Source organism: Trichechus manatus, unplaced genomic scaffold, assembly GCF_000243295.1.
Source record: "Trichechus manatus latirostris isolate Lorelei unplaced genomic scaffold, TriManLat1.0 scaffold00047, whole genome shotgun sequence".
NCBI classification, from domain to species: domain Eukaryota; kingdom Metazoa; phylum Chordata; class Mammalia; order Sirenia; family Trichechidae; genus Trichechus; species Trichechus manatus.
In genome coordinates, this window is record NW_004443983.1 from 7,478,312 (window position 1) to 7,498,364 (window position 20,053).

General features: G+C 37.1%; 1 protein-coding gene across 2 annotated transcripts in view; it reads right to left on the reverse strand.

Moving 5' to 3' along the window:
- KCNN2 (potassium calcium-activated channel subfamily N member 2) overlaps positions 1-20,053 on the reverse strand; it is a 168,536-nt gene that overhangs the window by 15,205 nt on the left and 133,278 nt on the right. For both annotated transcript variants that reach the window (XM_004376984.3, XM_012555718.1), the window contains one exon: positions 10,292-10,402. In XM_004376984.3, the coding sequence (XP_004377041.2) occupies positions 10,292-10,402 (111 nt within the window). The remainder of the gene's footprint in view (positions 1-10,291; positions 10,403-20,053) is intronic.

A 20,053-nucleotide genomic window follows, 5' to 3' on the forward strand; every position in this document is an offset into this window, starting at 1 on the left:
GAAGATCAGGTGGCCCTAGGTAGATGGATTTGGATCTGGGTTCTCGATTCTGTTCCATTGGTCAATGTGTCTGTTGTTGTACCAGTACCAGGCTGTTTTGACTACTGTAGCTGTATATAGTAGGTTCTGATGTCAGGTAGTGTGAGGCCTTCTACTTTGTTCTTCTTCAGTAATGCTTTATTTATCCCAGGCCTCTTTCCTCTCTGTATAAAGTTAATTAGTTTTTCCATCTCGTTAAAGAATGCTGTTGGTATTTGGATTGGGATTGCATGTATTTGTAGATTGCTTTGGGTAGAATTGACGTTTCACAATGTTGAGTCTGCCTATCCATGAGCATGGTGTATTTTTCTATTTATGTAGGTCTCTTTTGGTTTCTTGCAGTAGTGTTTTGTAGTTTTCTTTGTATAGGTTTTTTACATCCCTGATTAGATTTATTCCTAAGTATTTTATTTTATTAGGGGCTATTATAAATGGTATTGCTTTCCTGATTTCCTTTTCTTAGTTCTCTATATTGGTGTATAGGAATCCAACTAAATTTTTTTTTAACGTTTTTCTTATATCCTACTACTCTGCTGAATCTTTCAATTAGTTCCAGTAGTTTTCTTGTAAAGTCTTTTGGGTTCTCTATGTATAGTATCATATCATCCATGAATAGGGATAGTTTTCCTTCTTCCTTACCAATTTAGATGCCCTTTATTTCTTTTTCTTGCCTTATTGCTCTAGGTAGAACTTCCAGCACAATATTAAATAGGAGTGGTGATAAAGGGCATCCTTGTTCCCATTCTCGGGGAATGTTTTCAGTCTCTCTCCAATAAGAATGATATTGGATGTTGGTTTTGTATAGATGTCATTTATTATGTTGAGAAATTTCCCTTCTATTCCTATCTTATTGAGAGTTTTTTTTTTTTTTTTTAAATCAGGAATGGGTGTTGGACTTTATCGAATGCCTTTTCTGCATCGATTGAGATGATCATGTGAATTTTTTTTCTTTTATTTATGTGGTGGATTACACTGATTGATTTTCTAGTGTTGAACCATCCTTGCATGCCTGGTATGAATCCCACTTGGTTGTGGTGTATTACTTTTTCAACATGGTGATGAATTCTGTTGTCTACAGTTTTGTTGAGAATTTTTGCATCTATATTCATGAGCGATATTGGTCTGACATTTTCTTTTTTTGTGGTGTCTTTACCTGGTTTTGGTATCAGGGTGTTGCTGGCTTCATAGAATGAATTTGTAAGTGTTGCTTCCTTTTCTATGCTCTGAAATAGCTTGAGTAGTACTGGCGTGAGCTCTTTGAAAGTTTGGTAGAATTCTCCAGTGAAGCCATCTAGGCCTGGGCTTTTTTTCGTTGGGAGTTTTTTTAATTACCTTTTCAGTCTCTTCTTTTGTTATGTGTCTGTTCAGATTTTCTACCTCAGTTTGTGTTATTTTAGGTAGGTAGTGTGTTTCTAGAAATTTGTCCATTTCCTCTAGGTTTTCAAATTTGTTGGAATATATTTTTTCATATTTTATTTGGGACTATTGTAATGTCCCCCATTTCATTTCTTATTTGGGTTATTTGCTTCCTCTCCTGTTTTTCTTTTGTCATTTTGGCCAATGTTTTGTCAATTTTGCTGATCCTTTCAAACAACCAACTTTTGGTTTTGTTGATTCTATTGTTTTTCTGTTCTCTATTTCATTATTTCTGCTCTAATTGTTGTTATTTCTGTTTTTTCTGGTGGCTGTGGGCTTCTTATAAGTGTTCCCTTTCTATTTTTTGAGTTGTAGGGCTAGTGTTTTGATTTTGTCCCATTCTTTTTTGATGTGTGTGCCTACCGCTATAAATTGACATCTGAGCACTGTCTTTTGCTGTGTCCGAAAGGTTTTGGTATGATGTGTTTTCATTCTCATTTGATTCTAGAGATTTTTTTATTCCATCTTTTATTTCTTCTATTACTCAGTGGTTTTTAAGCGAAGTGTTATTCAGTTTCTATGTATTTGATTTTTTTTCTTGCTCTTCCCATTATTAATTTCTACTTTTATTGTGTTGTGATCAGAGAAAATGCTTTGAATTATTTCAGTGTTTTGGATTTTGTTGAGGGTTGCTGTGTGGCCTAAGACGTGGTCTATTCTGGAGAATGTTCCATGTGCACTGGAAAAGGATGTATACTTTGCTGCTGTTGGGTGGAGTGTTCTGTATATGTCTATGAGGTCAAGATGGTTGATTGTGGCCTTTTGATCTTCTTTATCTTTGCTGAGTTCCTTTCTAGATGTTCTGTCTTTTACCAAAAGGGGCGTGTTGAAGTCTCCTACTATTATTGTGAACAGTCAATTTCTCTTTTCAGTACTTTTAGTTTGTTTTATGTGTTTTGGAGCCCTATCTTTGGGTGCATAGATATTTATTATGGTTATGTCATCATGGTGGATTATCCCTTTAATCATTATATAATGTCCTTCATCTTTATGATGGATTTTGCCTTAAAGTCTATTTTATCTGACATTAGTATTGCCACTGCTACTCTTCTTTGGTTGTTGTTTGTTTGATATATATTTTTCCATCCTTTGATTTTTAATAGATTTATGTCATTGTGTCTAAGGTGTGTCTCTTGTAGGCAGTATAGTGATGAGTCATTTTTTTATCCATTCTGTCACTCTGTCTCTTTACAGGTACATTGAAGCCATTTACATTCAGTGTGATTGTCAGTAGGTTTGAGTTTATTACTGTCATTTTGTAGTGCTTCTTTTTCTGTAGTGCTGACGTTTTTGTTCCTCTTACTCTCCTGTGCTCAGTTCCTTTTGTTGGTGGAATTTCTTTTGTTACTGATGATTTTGTGTTTGCTGAGACTTTGTTTTTCTTCTTTATTTTGATGAGTAGTTTTGTTAATTTTAGTTTGTGATTACCTTGAAATTTACCCTTATCTTCCTAAGTTTGAACCAGTCTTATAACTTGGTATTGACTTGACTTCCTCTCCATTTGAAAGTTGTACACCTACACTGTGTATTCCCCCTTTTATTGTTCTGACACTGTAGTCATTTACAGATTGACATCTCTAGTTCCCTGCTTAGAACCCTTCAGTTTTGTTTGTTTTATCCTTGAGAGTTCATTACCTAGGATGGTATTTGGCTGATGCTGACCTGTGTCCTAGGTTGAAGTTATTGTGTGATGTTATTAGTTCTCTAACTGAAGGACTCCCTTTAATAATTTTTGCAAGTTTGGTTTGGTTTTCACTAATTCCCTCAATTTCTGTGTATCTGGAAGCGTCCTAATTTTGCCATCATGCTTACGAGAGAATTTTGCAGGATATATTATTCTTGATTGGCAATTTTCTTCTTTCAAGGTTTTATATAGATCATCCCATTGCGTTCTTGCCTGCTTGGTTTCTGCCGAGAAATCAGAGCTTAGTCTTATTATTTCCCCTTTGTTTGTGACTTTGTTTTCCTCAAGCTGCTCTCAGGATTCTTTGTCTTTGGTTTTGGCAAGTATGATTATGATGGGTCTTGGTGACTTTCTTTTGAGGTCTATCCTATATGGGTTTTGTTGAGCTTCTTGGATGGTCAGTTTTTCATCTTTCATGATATTAGGGAACTTTTCTGTCAGCAAATCTTCAGTGATCCTCTCTGTGTTTTCCATTTTATCCCCCTGTTCTGGAACTCTGATCGAGCAAATTTTTGAACTTGATTTTATCCCACATTGTTCTCAGGTTTTCTTCATTCTTTTCTCTGATTTTTCCTCAAACAATGTGGCAGCCATGTCTTCAATTTTGCTTATTCTGTCTTCCACTGTTTCAAATTTGCTCCTAAAACCGTCTATTCCATTGTCCATTTCTGAAATTTTGTTGTGTATCTTTTGTATCTTTTGGATTTCTATTTGCTGTTCTTGTATGATTTTTAATTATTTATCTTGACATTTTGTTCTTGCATTATTTTTTCTGAAGTCTTCTATTGCTTTGTCTGTTTTCCTTGATTTTGTCTGCATTTTACTTGCTCTCTTTCCTAATTTCTTGGAGAGCCCTGAATACTAGACTTTTGAATCCCCTATCAGGTAGTTCCACTGACTTTTCTTCTGCTGGAAGGTCAACTGATGTTTTATCTTGGTTGCTTACTGGAGCCATCTTGTCCTGTTTTTTTTTCTTTTTTAAATGTTTTTGATATTGTCTGCTATTTCCAAGACATTCAGGTATTATTTTTCTTTTTATTGTGCTTTAGATGATGCTTTACAGAGAAAATTAGTTTCTCATTAAACAATTAATACACATATTGTTTTGTGACATTGGTTGCCAACCCCATGATGTGTCAACACTCTCCCCTTCTCGACATTGGGTTCCCCATACCAAGTTTCCTGTCCCCTCCTGCCTTCTCCTTTTCCCTAGGCTGGTGTGCCCATTTAGTCTTGTTTTGTTTTATGGGCCTGTCTGATCTTTGGCTGAAGGGTGAACCTCAGGAGTGACTTCAGTACTGAGTTAAAAGGGTGTCTGGGGGCCATACTCTCGGAGAGGTATTACTTTATTGATTTGTTTTATCCTGCTTTTTTGTTTTGTTTGGTTATGGCTGTGTGGGGTGTTTTGTTGCTTGTTCATCAGTGGGCATGATAGTTCTCACCAACTTGTCTAGGTGTGCAGGGCAGGTACAGCAGAGAGGGGAAGAGGTGGAGATGGATCATTTGTCTGCATTGTGAACTGGGCTGGAGTGGGACCACAGCAGTTGGTTGTGGTGGGGGGGGTCCTGAGCTGGCAGGGAGGGGTGTCTGGAGCCAGCGGGGAATGGCCTGGTCTGGGCCGGTTCCTCTCGGGGATACAGCTGGTGGGGCAGAGGACAGAGGTAGAAGGGAAAGAGGAAAGAAGGGGCTAGATGGAGGAGGGCAATGGGGTGGGTTGGTAGTCGGGGTTGCTGGGATTGGGCAGTTATAGCCTCTGTTCACCAGAGGGGTGGGGGTTGTAGGAGTGTGCTCCTGTGGTTACCAGGTGAGAGAGTCTGGGCTTCTCCTTCAGTTGCAGCCAGTAAATGTGGTCTTACTTAGGCCTGGGTATATCCACGCTGTACCTCTATCTCCTATTGGGAATTCTGTGGAGATGGCTTTCTGCAGGCAGCATTGTTGGTTTTATTGCAAAATGGCCACACTGAGTCATGCCATTTGGCCAAGAACCTCCACTCTGTATCTGTATTCCTTCTTCGTTTTCTATGTTTCTTCTTCTCTTCAGTGACTTCTGACCTAATACTTCATCCCTTTATTTAAGGTTCAGGGTTCCAGGATTGATGTCTGTATCTGTTTTACTTGGTTTTTTGGGTCTTTGTTGCAGTGGGATGGCTTAGTGCGTCTGACTAGTCCACTATCTTGGCTCCGCCCTCTAAAGTCTATAAGCTTTAAAAAAAAAAGGAGATTCACTGCTTATCTTGATGCATTTTAAATGATTCCTTCTCTTTGGGATGGTGAGTGGTTGGATGAAGGGGAGTAAGAAACCTCAGTTTCAGAGTTCAGTAGGGTAGGCAATGCCCTTGAGGCCTTAAGTTCCAGGATTTGTATTTATTGAACACTCATTTTAGTTGACAGGCTGAATGAGTTCCTCATTTAAAAATCTCTGCAGCTGCTTTTAAAAATGTGCATTTACTTTGAAACATCCTCTTTCTAACTCCCTAGTAGGTTTTCAAATATAGGAATAAAGCTTTTAAAGCATATTTAACCACTACTTTTCAAAATGGCAGCCACCAAAAAATACATCCTAGAACAATAAACAACCCACCCACTGCCTATTACTCAGATGTGTTTTTAACAGGACTTTCTTCCCTCTTAGAGTTGAAATGGGACAGATAGAGGACTGAGCCAAAGCATCTCAGTGTTGTACAGGTTTGAACAATGGGAAAGTTGTCTGAAAATGAATATGCAAACTTACAGGAAAAAATGGGAGCAGAGAAGCAGTTCTATGCATTAGTGAGCATTTAGATCATAGAGAAGTTGATTTGGAGGAAAAATGTCTTTGTTTTTTCAATTAAGAACCCTTCATACAATCATCTACTAATACTCCTTAGTCCTCTTTCCAGGGCTTTTACAAACTCTTAGGAGGCAAGGCTCCTGTCACTAATCTTTGTGTCTCTTTAGCTGAGTGCTTTGGGTATAGCTGGTACTACATAAATACCGATGTGGTTAAACTGGGCACCACAGTATGTATGATTTGCATCATAAAAACTTCTCATTAACCACAGATACATTTCTAGCAATCAAAAGGCCATTATACTTACTGATATTAAGAGCTTTCAGGTTTAGAGAAGAGACTTGGGTTCTAAATGGATTAGTCCATTTCCTATATGAATTCAACAAATATATTGATTTTCTACCACATACTAGATTCTGTGATAGGTTGTATGAGGTAGATTCACAAATACACCTCAGAAATTTAGTATCTAGAGCCAATTGACAGATTGAAATCACTCTGAAATACAGTTTATTTCCTATTCTTCAAAAAATAAGGCAAGTGGAGGGACGATCCCTTGTTAACAGGACCTCTCTTCCACACACACACATATACGCACACTGGAAAATAAAAACATTTGCTCCCATAAATGCTTAACTATAATTAAAATATTTTAGCAGGGAAAATTTAAAAGGCATATTAATAAAGAGGAATTTTAATAATAATTTGAGAAAATGAAGGCCCTAAAGGAAATAATTCTATTACAAATAATAATACTTACCCAGATGCCTTGAAACCACTTTCATGGTATAAAGGCCATGAAATGTTATATTGCTGGAGCCATAGGAAGTATGATAAGACATACTGTTAAGTATAAGGGTACTTTATAAAGCACTATAGCCCTTAAAACTGGCCTTTAACTGAAAATATGCTTTGTTCAAACCTACATGATACAGGTAATTACGACATTGTCTAAAAGGCTGCTTTCTTTATATTCTTTCTGTACTACTTTGATTCTTCTTTTTCAACTTAGATTTTTTTTTCTTCTTACTGCCTCTCCCTTCACAGACTTTTTAGTGGAATACTTCCACTCTTCCAAAATTTAAGGAGAAAGAACATAATCTCTGACTAAAGAACCAGGACAATTTCCTGCCTCCAGTTCTGATAACTCAGGTAAAATTTTGCGACATATGCTGTATGATGCCCGTGACAGCTGTACACAGACATTGCTACTAAGCCTGTGTACCAGGGCGAACACTGTAGCTGTGGAACAGGGTAACAGGTGATGCCAAGTAGTCCGGTCACACTGTGTTGTAATCTACTGGGCTGTGTAGCCAAGGACCATGGAAAAGCTACACTGTAAGTCCCCTAAAATTACTGTTCACTTAAGATACACACAGGAAACACAATTATATAACTGTATAATAATGTTCTTATTATGGATCTTATTGAGAACTCTTAACAGCATTGGAAACACCCACAGTGGCCATTAATATGTATAATTATCCTTCATGGTACACGTAGTCACTTTAAAATTTATGTCTGGGTTCTCAGAATTGCTTCTCTTCAAGTTCCTTTCCAAAATAAGAATATTTATTCTGAGGGCCAAACTCCAAGATTTCCTCTTGGCTCAGACCTGAATGACAAGTAATAATAATATGTTTCCAAAAGATATAGCACGGCAAACACATTACCTCTCTAAGGTGATAAACTGCAAATTTATGAAATAGTTGGTCCCATCTTACTAAGCCAGGTGACAAGTTATTCGTATTTTGCTTTCATTTTGAAATTATTAATCTAGGTACATATACTCATTGGTCTTTTTTGAATTGCAGATTGTCATGTAAAATTTTAGAATCACACAGAACAATCTCTCTTAATGCTGTTTTCAAATACAGTATTTTTTTTAGTTAATGTGGCTATACGTATATATACATACGTGTGTGTGTGTGTGCGTGTGTCCCTGGGTGGCACAAATGGTTAAGCACTCAGCTGCTAACCAAAAGGTTTGTGGTTCAAGTTCACCCAGAGGCACCTTGCAAGAAAAGCCTGGCAATCTACTTTCAAAACATCAGCCACTGCAGTTGATAGGTATACATAGTATAATATACACATTTGTTAAATGAATATAATAATCTAGAGTCAAAATCTGTTAAGAGAAATTGTCCCAGTCTAGTTTTTTGCAGGAGAAAGATGAGGCAGTCTGCTTCCGCAAAAATTACAGCCTTGGAAATTCTATGGGGCAGTTCTACTCTGTCCTATAGGGTCGCTATGAGTCAGAATCAACTCAATGGTAACGGGCTTAGTTTTTTTTATCTTGTCTACCAAAATGTCAAAACCCTTGGGAATAACAAACTAAAACTGTGGTTCTCAACTGGGTGATTTTGTCCATTCAGGGGATATCTGGAAATGTCTGGAGACATATTTGGTTGTCACAAGTTGGAAGGAGTTCTAGCATCTAGTAGGTAGAGGTCAGGGGTGCTGCTAAACACCCTACAATGCACGGGACAGCCCTGCCACAAAACCAACCTGGATTCTTTCCTGAATGAAACTGGATGACTCACAAAAATCTTCATCATAGCTGTATACAGCAATGTGATACAGCAATGTGATACTGTAGATTTTGTAACTAAAGCCCTCGTCTTTTCTAACTCTTCAAATGTTTCAATAATTAGGATATAGAATATCAATATTCTGAAGTAAAATCTACAGAAATTACATACTTCCTTCTTAGGCTAAAACTAAAAACCTGCGTATGAAACACGAGCGAACCTGCCCAAACATGCTAACTGGGCTTCCTTATTTATGGCTCAATCAGAATTTTGTACTGTTGAGAAGATTTACATGCAAACATATGGGCTATATGGTATTTTAAGATTTTTTTTTTTTTTTGGCTAATATTTTAAGTGTGGCATTAACTTTATTCCTGAGAAAATGTATAATCCTACTGATAAAAGTATTTTGATTATACAAGGGAAGTGTTCTTGTGATATGGTAAAACTGGCCACTCAAACACAAACTGGGCAGTACAGAACTCCAAAGGACCTAATAAGCACATAATGAAATACGCAAAACTTCTGCTACAACTTCTGAAAGTCAAAAGAAACTCAACCCTCCATTCTGATTCTCAGTTACCTCTCTCCCTTCACTTTCCCATTTAGAGACATTTTCATGAGTTTTGAGAGCTAATTCTGTGGTTGGAAGAAAATGAGAGGAAATATGGAGAGTAGCAGTCATTCCAAAATGGTTAAGTCCTGGCCTTAGTGTGACATCTTCAATTGAGTGGCTTTGACAGTCTAGGATAAATGTGGACTACCTGGCAATGAACAAAATAATACTGTTTGATAGTTAAGACTTCAAAAGCATCAGCAACTGATCTACTAGGAAGTATTTGCAAAGTTACACAAGATTACTTCTATTCATAACAACCAAAATCAAGAGTAAGTAGAAACACTGAAAATTAGAACTTGCTTGAAATCTCTATTGATTCTTTTATGGGTAAAGTTACCAAATGACAGTCTGTTTTGTTACTTCAGTGACTGCCTGATTGCATTACACTTTGGTGAGCGGTTATATAACAAGATGATGCCACTATAAAACAACTTTTAGTTATTTTTGACCTTAGAATTTTGGTACCTCTAGTGACTATCAAGAGAGGCTAAAAATTAAGTCTAATAAAAATCTTTTTCCTCTTACATGGCTTTCTACTTTGATATAATGACTTTGAGCAAGTGACCTAACCTCTTGGTTTCCACATTTGTAAAATGGGCATAACAACAGCACTTCCCTCATAAAGTTGTAAGGATAAAATGAGTTTATACTTATGGTTTGCTTGGACTGGTGCCTGGCACCAAGTGAGTGTTCTATAAACATTGTGATTACTAGTTTTTTTCCCCTGGACATTGATATCAATGCTATACCATCTGACGTCTCTCTGATGGCATTGAAATTATGGGCAGGGCCCGTCTCTGTCACTACCGTTGGCTCCTAAAAGTTAGTGGTTGTTTCTTATTCATCTCTGCAACTCCAGTCTCTAGAACAGTGACTGGCTTATAATATTTGTTGAATCACCTTCTCATAATACTCCTATATTACATTGGCAATGTGCTCCTTCCTACTCAATCCAATATTGGCTTCTTCTTGTATACTGCAAACTTAAATGCTAAGTAGCATATTCATTTAGATTTATGTGGCTTATTTTTATCCTTGAGAAAATATCACACTTGTCGAGTTATTTCCTACTCTGACCTAAAGTTAGGAATAGCCTATTCTCAAAATGTAAACAATGGAATTGTTTCTAATAATGCCTCAATTTTCAACTATGTCATTCCGATGTCAAAATAAAAACGATACTGTCCACCATTAAAAATATTTCTTTTAAAGATACCTGGTTGGTAACTTACTCTTTTAGTCAGCTGAGTATCCATCATGAAATTGTGCACGTGCTTTTCTGCTTTGGTAAGTTCTAGCTTTCTTGCCACTACAGCTACCACCAGGGCTGTGCAACCAGCACCCTGCAAACAAGGAGAGAAGAGAACCCCCCAGGAGTTACTACTTTCTAACAAAATTTAAACATATGTTTTGTGCTAATTGCATAAGTTTTTCAAGATAAAAGCTCTGTAGTATTCAGTGTCTTCAATAAATACTGCAGAAAACACATGGTCATCAAACGCAAGCAACATGCCTTTAGACTGGGGTTAAAAAAAAACAGTTCACATATTTTAAGTACCAAAGCATGATATCTGAATAAAACACATTTCTATCACAAGAAATAAATGGTCAAAAAGTAACTTGCTAAATGGTCAGAAACTTTTTAAAAAGTAGAGCAAACCAGTTATATACTACAAGTATAAGAGAACAAGTAAATTAGCATAACTGCATGACATAGAGATTAAGTATTTTTCGGGAAGAATACATTCCATAATCTTTTCTCAAGATGAGACCAGCAGGCCCCGGGCCAATCAACTGCAATATACCAGGAGTGAAAGGGATGAATTATCTCAGCATACTCACAACTTCAGTGTTCCACGTATGGAACAGAAGGAATCACAGGAAGACCATAGTGACCTGAAGCTAGACAGCAGGGATATATGAAGTACCAAAGGTAAGGGATAAGCCATCCTACTATTCTAAAGGTGTACCAGCACCAGGAATGCTTGGGCCACCTTTATTCTGAAGAAAGCAACAATGGTCCTTTGGGAATTAGGCCATTGTGATGATCACTTGGGATGAGAGGTGGGACACTCTGTGGTGCCCCAAAGGTTATAGTTGTCTCCTACCATGATCAAGGTGTGCCCATCCCAAGTTGTGAAATATGAGTTCTTTGTTGAAAGACCAGTGATTACATATGGAGTTAGGAGGCAAGGCTGGAGAGTCCAAGCAAGGCCATGCTGCCACAGAAACCTGACCAGTCCTGGGCACAGCCCACCTGCTGCTGGGAAGGAAGGAACCAACTGAAGGGCTTCCTTAGGGGCCTGTGAAAGGGAAGTCCAGACTTACGCATAGACTCTCAACCCTGAGAGGGCAACCGAGCAGGAGAGATCACCAAGCAAGTTTCAGTGGACAGATAACCAAGAGCGAAGGGCAGGGCACAGTTATGAGCCCTCTGAGGTACAGCACAACAGTAGTTCCTCTTCTGTTATGATCTTTCAACAGACTTGGTTCTTTTTTAACAACCTCTGCATAGCGTATTACCTTTATGTAGGCATATACGGGTAGGGTGCTCATAGCATAGCCATCCAAGAAACAGTCTCAAATTCTCGTGAGGTAACCTGGTTTCCATCATCACCAGTAAGTCTGGCAAAAAAGGCTTAATTTTTTATGTAAAAAATCACTAGTTAAAATAGTAACTTTGCACCTTCAAAATGTGGTGGTCAACATCTTGGATATCTAATACTGAAAAAAAAAAAAAAAAAAAAAAAAACAAACCCATTGCTGTTGAGTCGATTTTGACTCATAGCGACCATACACATAGGTTAACATTATAATGTTTCAAAAGCAAGCTAGAAAGTTATATGCATACTGTACTCCCAATTTTATTTTTTTTAAAAAGCCAACTTGCAAGGAAAGAAGTCCAGCTATGAGCAGAGGTTATCTCCCAGTGGTTGTAATGTTGGTGACTTAAACACAAAATTGTACATTTAAAAGTGACAATTTGTGGCTTAAGAAAACATTTAACCTATCCTTTATACATCTTTACATTAACTCAAAAACATTTAATGTAAGAAAATGATCTTTTTTTAAAAAAAAAAAGAATCATAGTTTACTTATGGTTTATTATATAATTAAAACATAGAACAATTTTCATTTTTATTTGAATAACTATAACAACTCATTCTTTGGTCTAGGACTGAAAACAAGAAAGTTAAAGGTTTTTATCACAGTCATTTGATTTTTATTTCCTGCATGTGTTCATAGGTAAAACAAGGAAAGTAAAAGCAGACGACAGACAATACAGGTAAGCACCTTCCAGCTGTGTGATAGTGATCCTGGTAGTTTGTGTGGTGTGCAGACAATGAAGGAAAGATGTTTTTAGAGCTAGATAACAATAAAAGAAAAGAATGGCCTTTGGAAGCATTTATATCCATTCTCTTGACTTTCAGACATCTACCACAAAATCCTAGGAAGAAAAGCTTGGCAATCTACTTCTAAAAGGCAGCCTTGAAAACCCTATGGAGCACAGTTCTACTCTGACACACATGGGGTCACCATGAGTTGGAGGCCAACTCAAAGGCAGCTAACAATACAAAATCTAATTATTGGAGGACTAAACCCTAATTAGTGAAGTAATCAGTGGCCATATACCACCACCACAGCCACATGCACCTGCCTGCTTTATGGACTAGCATCTTCTTGCCAAGTACAGGATCACCTGTTGCATGTATGCTCCCAGGTCCTCCTTTATCAGGGACTTTTGTGAGAGTCAGGGCAGCAGTGGTTCTTTAGCAAGCAGAGAATGTACAAATCTGAGGGGCTCCTACTGCTCGAGAGATAGTCACGAGAGGGCAGTTGGCACAGAAGTTGACTATTGTTCTGGCAGGTGGCCACCGCTGAGATCCTTCTGGAAAGAAATCAAAATCCTAACAGGAGTGGAAAATCACTGGTATCAAGAGCCTTTGGAAGTTGATTTTTATTTGTGTTTATAGTTTGCTCTATTCTTTCCTGCTGCTGGCCCATTTCTTGCAAGCGTTCTCTAGCTCACCAAAAGTCGCATGCATTAAAATGATTACCGTTATGGCAAATTATAGAAGTAAATCTGACAATTTAGTATTTATTGAAACTATTGCCTAAATCCTTCACCCCATTATCCCCAACTGTGTATTTGTTTAAATTATAACTCAAGAGTCACTTAGACACTGCTTTTTTTTTCAGCTATGAAGCCCTTCATTTTTTATCTCTAAGTCTTATTTTAATTAAGAAAACCATAAGTTTATACCTCTCTAGATTCTTAATAAATCTTAAGAGGACTTGATATACAGTGAAACCTGTGAGACCTGGAACGTGACTGCCTCATTTTTTCTGGCTCTTTCAAGTTTTCCATCTTTTGCAGGTTTTACTGTATATGGAATTAGGTTACAGAGGAGTACTTTCTGATTTTTAGAGTCATACAAAATGAATCTGGCCTGCTTCTGAAAGCTTTCTAGGTTCAAGGTAAATTCCTGCCAACACATTAATAATACTTATAGTAATTTAAGAAATGGCATAATATTATTGTCCACTCAGTGTCTACTTCCAGGACCATTCTGTTTCATAAAGAAAGTATGCCCTTACAGCATTCTCTCCAAAGCCCATCACCATCACACTCAATGTAGAAACAGTTGGAATTAACATGTTATTCTGTGAAATTAATCCCTGTATGCCTTCAACAAGATGAGTTATATTCCTTTCACCAAAGTCAGAAAACATATCCTGGTTACTTTTCTCCCATTTCATTTATGTTTTTAAGGAAAAACTAAGGCAAATTACTAACCTACCCCATCAAGATGCTCAGGCACCTAAAAACTAAATGAAGAAAACTCTGTGTGTTTATGAAGCCAACGTATTAACAGCAATCGCTTAAGTTTTTCTGGGGAGAGGGGAGGAGAGAGAGAAAGGCCTTGCCTTAGAAAAGATAAGTAATGACAAGCACTGTTAATACTCATTATTCTATGTTCAGATCAAACTGGACAGACAAATGACAGAGAGCATAAGCTACTGCTGAATCCCAACACCTGGAGAGTCTTAAACGCTGCCAAATTAAAATGCAATGCGCTTTGTTCCACTTAAGAGCACAGAAACTATAAGCCAGGCTGATCCCATAAATAGTTCCAAAAATCATTTTGAAAAACCACTTTGGGATTAAGCTTTAGTTAAGAATAAAAGCCTATGAAAAAGTGAAATTCTTTCAATAGCACACTAAAAAAAAGTTTTAAGTATTTCCTTATTGAAAAAGGCATCTACCAAAAATTCAACATAATAAATGAAATGTACATTAAAAAATCTAGAATACTGATCACCAGAGAGAATGACTCTGATAAAAACATTAATGTTCATTATATTTTAGTTAATTATCCCTTGGGGGTTTTACAATAGCTCTCAAAAGTTCAAACTTCAATTTTATAGCCAAACTGCCCCCAAATTAATAAAACCAGCTTTAAAATTGATTATAAAATATCAGCTTGTCCTCCAAAAGGAAGGTAAAATGAATACTTAAAAACATTGGCCATTTCTCTGTCCTTAGGATTGACTGACTCAATATCTCAGAACAGTAAATACATTTTTACTGTACTTGCCTGACATTAATAATTATTCATTCATAAAAATATATAAAACAATCAATTCTGGCAAAGAACTCTATAAAGCACTCAGCTTTAATATGATATCCCATGGGAGTTTTGCAAGGTCTCCTCAGGTCATGAAAATAAACAACATTCAAGGACGTTTTAAGATAAATTCCCTCTACAGAAAATGTCCTACCTCCATGTTCCTTCAAATTCAAGTTGATATTTGCTGATATGTGGGTAAAGGGCAGTTGCATACGTTCTCATGCTAAGAAGAGATGAGATGGTGAAAGTGGTTTTGAGAGTTGAGGAATAAAACTCTGGCCTGGGAAACCTGTCTCCTTTTCAGTGACTTGCTTTTTCAGCCCATTCTCATACTTCGGTTGCTGGAAAGAAGGACGCTCTGCATAAAACTGACCTCAATAATGAGTCATCCCTGGGTTTCAATCTCCTTATTAACCATGGTGCCAATATGAGCGCACGCATCTTAGAGACAGGGAGGGTGGCTGTGCCAACGAAAAGTGCTGATGCGTGAGAAAAATTAGGCGGAACTGTGGAGTCAAGGAGTTGAACACTAGAAGGTCACAAAAACTTCCAGCTATACTTGCCTGTACCTGGAAAAATCAGCTGTCATATTTCTTATCCAATTTTTCTTGGGATCCACTGAGGGAAGCAGTGAAGGTCTGCTTAGGGCACTGATGGGAAATTTAGCCTTATCACTAAAAAGGCCATCACCCTCTCCTGCTGCTCTGCACAAAATAGAAACTATTGTAAGAATTTAAAGGTATTCTCTCCTTACTGGGCCTTTATTTTATGAGATTAAATGAACCTACCAGGAAGAATCAAAAAGCGAACAAACAAACCAAAAGTAAAAAAACCTTTTCAAAATTATTTTAAACACCTGATGGCAAATGACATAAGTTAAATAAAAAGATCCTGAAGTTTTTTGCTCATTTACCCACATACAACATCAAGGGAATGGCTTCCTATGTCCACTGGCAGGGGAGAAAAAAATCTCAAAGGGAAAGACAGAAAGTGGCAGGAATACAATCAGACCATATAGATTTAACCCTCTTTCACATCAGTCACTTTTTGTTTCGGCTCTGGCTAATCTATTGCTGTGTTTGAGAACACCCTCTGACTGAGTTAACACTGTAGTATCACACTGCCCTTCAGGATGAAAAGTATTTAACTCTGACAAATGACTGAGTTGCCCTGTGATCTTAAATCAAGACTCCTCAACACTGGATAAATTTGATGCTGACAAGATTGTTAACTGTCAAATGTTCTTAGCTTAGGGAAAAGACTAGGTGGCATAAAGGCATCTGAATTTACTATGTTTTGGGGTTGGCTTTTTTTTTTTTTTTTGGTATTTTTTAAAATTACATAGTGTGGCGATTTTTAAATTATTGTGAATTGGGCAACATTTATGCATTGCATTTGTTTATCCAGAGTAACCTTTGGGATGAAAGAAATCCAAATCGCACATGTCTGAAGTGACCTCACTTTTGTCGAGGGATACCTGATGAACTTTGTCAAAATCTAGGGGTTTATAGATGACTGTTAGAGAACCACTATCAGATAATCAACCCCTATCCCTAGGAAGTGATTAGATATTAAATCCCATTGCCGTGGAGTTGCTTCCAATTCATAGCAATCCTATAGGACAGGTTAGATATTACTCAATATTTAAAGATAATTATGCCAAAAACTTCAGTCATCAATACTCTAAATAGTCTAAGGGCCAACAACAGTTGTCATAAATAGAAAAGCAAAACTTGCAAATGAATAACCTTCATCATAAGATGAGAGGTACTCTCACTAACAGGACTATATTCACTCTTGAAACAATAATATATATTTATTGTTAAGGGAAAATTTATAGCTTTCTGGATGTGTTATATCTGTATGTGTAGATAGAATAACCTTTTAGATGCTAAGTGAAACAATCATTTTCTCTACTGTAAAGTCAGAGACATTGAAAAACTAGCTGGCTAAAACCTGTAACACTCTGATCTGACAATGCTATTGACCTGCTACCTTCAACCAGAACAACAAAGCCATTTAGAATGTACTCCATTGGTTATTAGGACATCCACGATAATAAGTCCTCAAGCCCTAAGTACTCCCTGAAATAGAAAACGGATAGAAGAATAATGATAACCTTAATGGTTTCTCTTGAAGGGTAATGAGTGACTGTCTATTAGGCAATCCCATGATATTATGTTTTTTAAAAAATATCCTGGAGAAAGGAAGAGATCTGTGTCTCTTCCACTCTGCTCCTTAGGTTAAGTCTTGGTTAAAGGGAAATTTCTACTCAACTTGTTTGACCCATCATACTGGAATGCTTGTTAAAGCATTTTCAGAATAGAAGATACATCTATTTAGTATTTCCGTAATCATCTATCTATAACATTGTAAACACAACCTAAAAATTATAAGAAAAGCTTTGCATGATTTTCTTGGATTCACAATTTACTGAAGAGAAGCCAAGAGTTATTTTTTGACGAGGACATTTGTTTCTTTCTTAGGAATATTATAGAAAACAGTCTTTCCTCATAGTTTAATAATATACTTCTGCCAAGAACACTATGTATTTATGTACTTGGCTCCCCAAAATATGGCACAATCTAGCTTTGAGTTTTGCCCTATAAAATGTGGGCTTCTAAGATCATGGCATGATCTAATTCATTAATTTCATTACCTTTATGAAGAAAACAAGCAGTGCTAATTTCTTTACATGCAAATTTTTTAAATGAGAAAGCTTCTCTCTGAGTGTTAGCATTTGGGTGAATTCTATTTTATCTCAAAATGAAAAACATCACATAAAGGTATGCATTCTATCAGAATTTCATGAATACAAGAAAATTCAAACATAAAACAGCACAAAGAAACACGGCACTTCAGAGATAATACACAAGATGATTCAGAGATGGCCCTGTACTCTCAGGAGTGTCACAGATTAAATTTCTTTCTCACAATTTATTAAAGGCCAAAAGACAGACAGAAAACTCATGGGAAAGCTGACAATGTGCATTTTACTTAATGAAGCACTATGAAAGCCCAATGCTTGTTAAAGACAAATAAACACCTGAAATAAAATCATTTCTGGCTTGGATAACTCAAAAAATGACAAAATGGTATTTAAACTTCCTAAATCAAAACAATAAAAACAAAGGGAAACCAAAACAAACTAACATCATCTGACAAGGCAGAAAACACATTTCATCTTAAGGAAACTAATCTTTTATATGTAATCTGAAAAAAATAAGATTCTTTTAGAAATCTATATTGTCAGCCAAGCACTCTCCATATTTGTTTCTAGAAAATCTCTTGATCCTCAGGAAATTTATATAGGAGGCAATCAACGCCCAGAAGTTCACCCCCAGAAGATTGCGCTATGGCCTGACTCTATGAGCATTTGCTTGTCTAGGGATAGAGACAATCCAACACGCTACTTCAAATAGGTGATTCAAAGAATATAGAAGTTCTCTATACCCAAGTAAGCCAATTTTAGTTGATTCTAGGGGAAACCAATGTTTAGGAAGCACTGAGCTTCTGTTTATGGTGATGGAAAATTTGGCAACAGATATTGGTGAAGGTTGCACAACATGATTGATATAATTGGTGTTACTGAATTATACATGTGAAAGATGTTGAACTGGCAACTGTTATCTATATTTTTATAACAATAAGTCTGTTTTTTTTACAAGGCAGCAGCAGAGGAAGGAGTGGGAGAAGTCCCCAGACTAAAAACTGTAGGATGGATTGTTTCACCATAATTTTAGAGGGCAGGAACGCTGTTACTATAAATTTCATTATATGTAATATTTTTATGTCCATATAAAGTTGCTGATAACTTCTATTAAAAAAACAAACAAACAAGCGTAATGGATTAAATTATATCCCCCCAAAATGCGTTGTAAATCTTAACCTCTGGTTAAAATCCCATTTGGGGATGGACTGTCTTTGACCCCAAATACACTAATCCTGCCTCACTAACAGTCTCTTTTGAGATATAAAAGAGATTAAACAAGGGAGCAGAGGAGAGATGAGGTAAGACAGATGCCAAGACACACAGAGATCTCCAAGGCACCAGAAGCTGAAGAGACAAGGACCTTCTTCTGGAGGTGACAGAGAAAGCCTTTCCTTAGAGCCAGCACCCTGAATTTGGACTTCAAACTTCCTAATCTGTGAGAACCTAAATTTGTTTGTTATAGCAGTACAAGATCACTAGTAAAACTCAAGCAAGGAACCAATTTAAGCAAATAAATAAAAGATTATGTGCTGTCTGCTGGGACTCTGAAGGAACTCTTCTTGAGACACTGGGGAGAAAGAAAAATCAAGGAAAGATCAAAGTACCACAAGATCCAGGCAAGGCTAACCTCAAATTTGGCTCTAATCCCACTGCAAATGAGCCACTTTGCACGAAGGCTTAGTCACCCTGATTGAGGAACAAGAGGGGGGACATCTTGCCAAAATGGAACACGAAGGAAGTTAAACATGAGGGGAGAGAGAAATTACCAGGGCTGTTCTTCTAAATAGCATCATTCATGTCCCTTGAAGGCTTGTTATTGGGCCCTCTAAAAAAAATTACAGCTATGTCAATTTTACTTCCCAAAGCATTCTACTATAATAAAATGCCATCTTTTTAGGAGAAGGGGAAAGTGAGTCAGTAGTCAACATATAATGGACTCTATAAACTGTAGTGAGAAAAAACAAAAAAAAAAAAACAAAGCTCACTACAATTCACAAAGTTGTATTATACCACAAAGTTGTACTTTCCATTATTGGGACTCCAAATGATCATCTCTTTACGACTGGTGACCTTAAAATTGGCCACAGATACTGTTTTCACAGCTAGTTGCCTTATCCTAGCTTGATACTACCTGGTCAGAGAAGACTGTTCTCACCTCATAAATGCCATGGGCTCAGTCCTTCCAGCTAGTTCTGATTCTTGGAACAACCTGCCTAGGCAGCTGCTGTGAGGCTGTGCCCTCTGCAGCGGCCACCACTGAACACCCTCAGATGGAGGGCCAACATGTGGGAGGACACAGAGGCGATGTTGGCAGGGATGCCTAACTTTAGAAATCCTGGGAATTGGCAGCCTGGGGAGCTCTAAGCTCTGGTTCACATCTTTATGTAGGCAGAAATCAAACAAGCATCAAAATAACACTCTTTGCTGTAAAAAAATCTATAAAAATCAGATAGGGAATGAAGAGAAACCTAGGTCATTGAAAATGGTGTGTCATCGATTTGAAATGGCCTCTGGCTTAAATATTTAAAAATTCACACTGCATTCTAAATAAATACTAGACAACTTGCTAGCCTTCCATTTTCATATAACTAAGATGGTACAAACCAGTCCTGGCCAAATCATAGCATGTGAGCGGCAGGGAATATGGC